Source organism: Lathyrus oleraceus, chromosome 5, assembly GCF_024323335.1.
Source record: "Lathyrus oleraceus cultivar Zhongwan6 chromosome 5, CAAS_Psat_ZW6_1.0, whole genome shotgun sequence".
Taxonomy (NCBI): Eukaryota; Viridiplantae; Streptophyta; class Magnoliopsida; order Fabales; family Fabaceae; genus Lathyrus; species Lathyrus oleraceus.
Genome location: NC_066583.1, coordinates 305,138,921 through 305,141,916, shown reverse-complemented (window position 1 = coordinate 305,141,916; position 2,996 = coordinate 305,138,921). Strand labels below are relative to the sequence as shown.

Genomic DNA, 2,996 nt, shown 5'->3' with positions numbered 1-2,996 from the left:
ACTAGTTTTTTCAAAATATTCATTAGAAAACATGCATTTCCCCCGAGTTTTCAAAATATCCGATAGAAAATATGCATTTTTAATGGATTTTTCAAAATATCCGAGTATGCATTTTTACCGATTATTTAAAATATCCAGTAAAAATGCATGAGAAACATAAGTTTTTATCGGATATTTTTAAAAAACAAATAAAAATACATATTTTTTTTTCAAAAATCGATAAAATTGTATACTTAGTTATCATAGATTCGGTAGGCTAAATGAAATATTTGGTATGTTTGAGAGCTTTTTACAAAACTCAAAATGTTACCTTAGAATAATAAAAGAAAATTTTATATTTAACAAGGTTAATATGATAATAATATAACTTTTAGGGGATGCTAGATCAAATTTGGTGGGTGGCATGATAAATTCCTGTGATTATATTCCAAAGCCCAATCCACTTCCTCTTGAACAGGCCCATCGTCGACTAATGAGAAAAAAAAGCAGCCGCTACCATTTCCTCCTAGTGTCAGAAACTACTTGGACTCGCTCTGAACTCACCTCCCCGGAAACGCCGCCGGAGTTCCTTACCGACCACCGCGTGAGAAAATCGTCCAGGTTTTTCTTCATCCTCCTTATTTCTCTATCGCAGTTTCAGAACCGCAATCAACAACATAGCTTTTAGTGCCCTAAAACTGAAACCAATCTCCTTCCTCTATAAACCTAATCAACCTCTAAATTTCCCCATTTTTATCGTTAATTCACGATTTACTTCAATGAAACAAATAAACACCGAATCTGAAGATCCCTGCATCACAGAAAACTCCTCATCATCTATAAGTGTGAAATCCACCCCTGAAATCGAGAAAAAGTTTGTTCATAGTGTTTATGATGCAATTGCCCCGCATTTTAGTTCAACTCGGTTCGCGAAATGGCCGAAAGTTGCTGAGTTTCTCTCATCCCTGCCTTCGGGATCTCTTATCCTTGATGCAGGATGTGGGAATGGGAAGTATTTAGGTTTTAATCAAGATTGTTTTTTTATAGGATGTGATATAAGTCCTTCATTGATTAAGATATGTTTGGATAGAGGACATGAAGTTCTTGTAGCAGATGCTGTGAATCTTCCTTATAGAACTGGTTTTGGCGATGCTGCAATATCTATTGCTGTGTTGCATCATTTGAGTACTGAGAATAGAAGGATAAAAGCGATTGAAGAGTTAGTTAGAGTTGTTAAAAAGGGTGGTCTTGTTTTGATTACGGTTTGGGCTGTTGAACAAGAGGATAGCTCGTTGCTTAACAAATGGACTCCACTTGCTGATAAGTATGTTGAAGAGTGGCAAGGATCGGGAAGTCCACGTGCTGCTCGGTTAACTTCGTCTCCGTCGTTAGAAAGTATTCCGGAAATTGAGGAGAGTGGCTTTGGTGGCGAGGAGAGGAAAGTTTGCAATGTGTCTGAAGTTTTGGGAGATTTGAAGGAAGAAGATAATGCGAAGAATCAGCAGGAATATTTTGTTCCTTGGCATTTACCGTATCATCGCGCTGAAGTTAGTGGTGCTTCTGCTCATGCTTTGGCTACTGGTCTTGCTACTAAAGATGACATAAAGGGTGCTGTGGTTTATAACAGATATTATCATGTTTTTAGTGAAGGTGAACTTGAAAGGTAATGTCACTCCATCCAATAGAATTTTCTATATAAATATGAAACAAATCTTAATAATTGCTTGTTTAGTTTATCATAAATTTTAAACCCCTCCTCCATTGTAATTTTCCATGTAAAGTGAAACAAATCTTTAATCCATTGCTTGTATACTTTATCATGACTTGTAAACCATTGGCCAAATCTTTGGATGCAATAGTTTATTGAGAATCTTGTTATTGAAATTTATCCCATGAAATAACACGAGAATAAAGAAACTATAGCAGAGATGAGGATGATGCGTTGGATGTGTGGTAAGACTAGACAAGATTAGAAATGTCAATATTAGAGAGAGAGAGTGTTGGGGTAGCACCTATAATAGAAAATATGGTGGTTGGTGGAAAATAGACTTGGGTGGTTTGTGCATGTAGAGAGAAGACTTGTAGATTCTTTGGTAAGGAGAGTAGATCAAATGGAGAAGAGTCAAACAAGTAGAAGTAGAGGCAGACCTAGAAAAACTTTAAGAGAAGTTATTAAGAAAGATCTCGAGATTAAAGATTTGGATATAAGCATGGTCCTGGATAGAATATTAATGCGAAAGTTGATCCATGAAGCCGACCTCACTTAGTGGGAAGGCTTAGTTGTTGTTGTGGATAAAGTAGTTATCCATTTGGCGTGCTTGGTCCTGGATGTCCTGGATGTCGACTCCACATTCCACTATTTATTAGAGGATAAGCATTTTTAGAAGTCATTTGGAGTAAGTATAAGAATTGGCCTTGAAAAGTAACAAAGAAGAGAATCAAGTATTCTGAAATAAACCATCATGCATCTTCTCACCCTAATTTACTTATAGCTGAATCTGAAGGTTCAGTGCAGCACAGATTTGTGATAGCTGAATCTGAAGGTTCAGTGTAGCACAAATTTGTGATAGCTGAATCTGAAGGGTCCTGGTACTTTATGTTTCTGAAATAAATATTCAATTTTTAAAAGGGTATGTTTCAAGTGACTTAACATGTTTATGTGCAACATGGAGTTCTCATTTCTAATTTATTTTCATATCCTTTTGCAGCTTGACAAATGGAATAAGCAATGCTAGAGTTGTTGATCAGTTTTTTGATAAATCCAACTGGTGCATTATTCTAGAAAGGACGGTATGATAAAGGAAGAAACCCTCAGTTATATATATCAGGGAACAAAACTTTGCTACTGCTCCCTTGTCGAATTTGCATCCGCCATTGAATATAGTATGCCAGAGAATAATATGAAAAAGGGTCAGCCACAGAACTCAGAAAATGTTAATTCTCTGAGCAATTTATTGTCCAAATCAGGCTGCTTTCTTCAAGCAACTCCAGCTTATTGTTTTTATTATTCGTCCTTT

At 36.2% G+C, this 2,996-nt stretch overlaps 1 protein-coding gene across 1 annotated transcript in view; it reads left to right on the top strand.

The window, feature by feature from the left end:
* The first annotated feature begins 489 nt into the window (after window positions 1–489).
* The window catches only part of LOC127084163 (tRNA (carboxymethyluridine(34)-5-O)-methyltransferase), a 2,720-nt gene continuing 213 nt past the window's right edge, over window positions 490–2,996 (top strand). Inside the window, exons 1-2 of the mRNA XM_051024564.1 lie at window positions 490–1,642; window positions 2,688–2,996. The exon at window positions 2,688–2,996 is cut by the window's right edge and continues 213 nt beyond it. Coding sequence (XP_050880521.1) covers window positions 759–1,642; window positions 2,688–2,775 — 972 coding nt within the window. The 5' untranslated portion in view covers window positions 490–758 and the 3' untranslated portion in view covers window positions 2,776–2,996. The remainder of the gene's footprint in view (window positions 1,643–2,687) is intronic.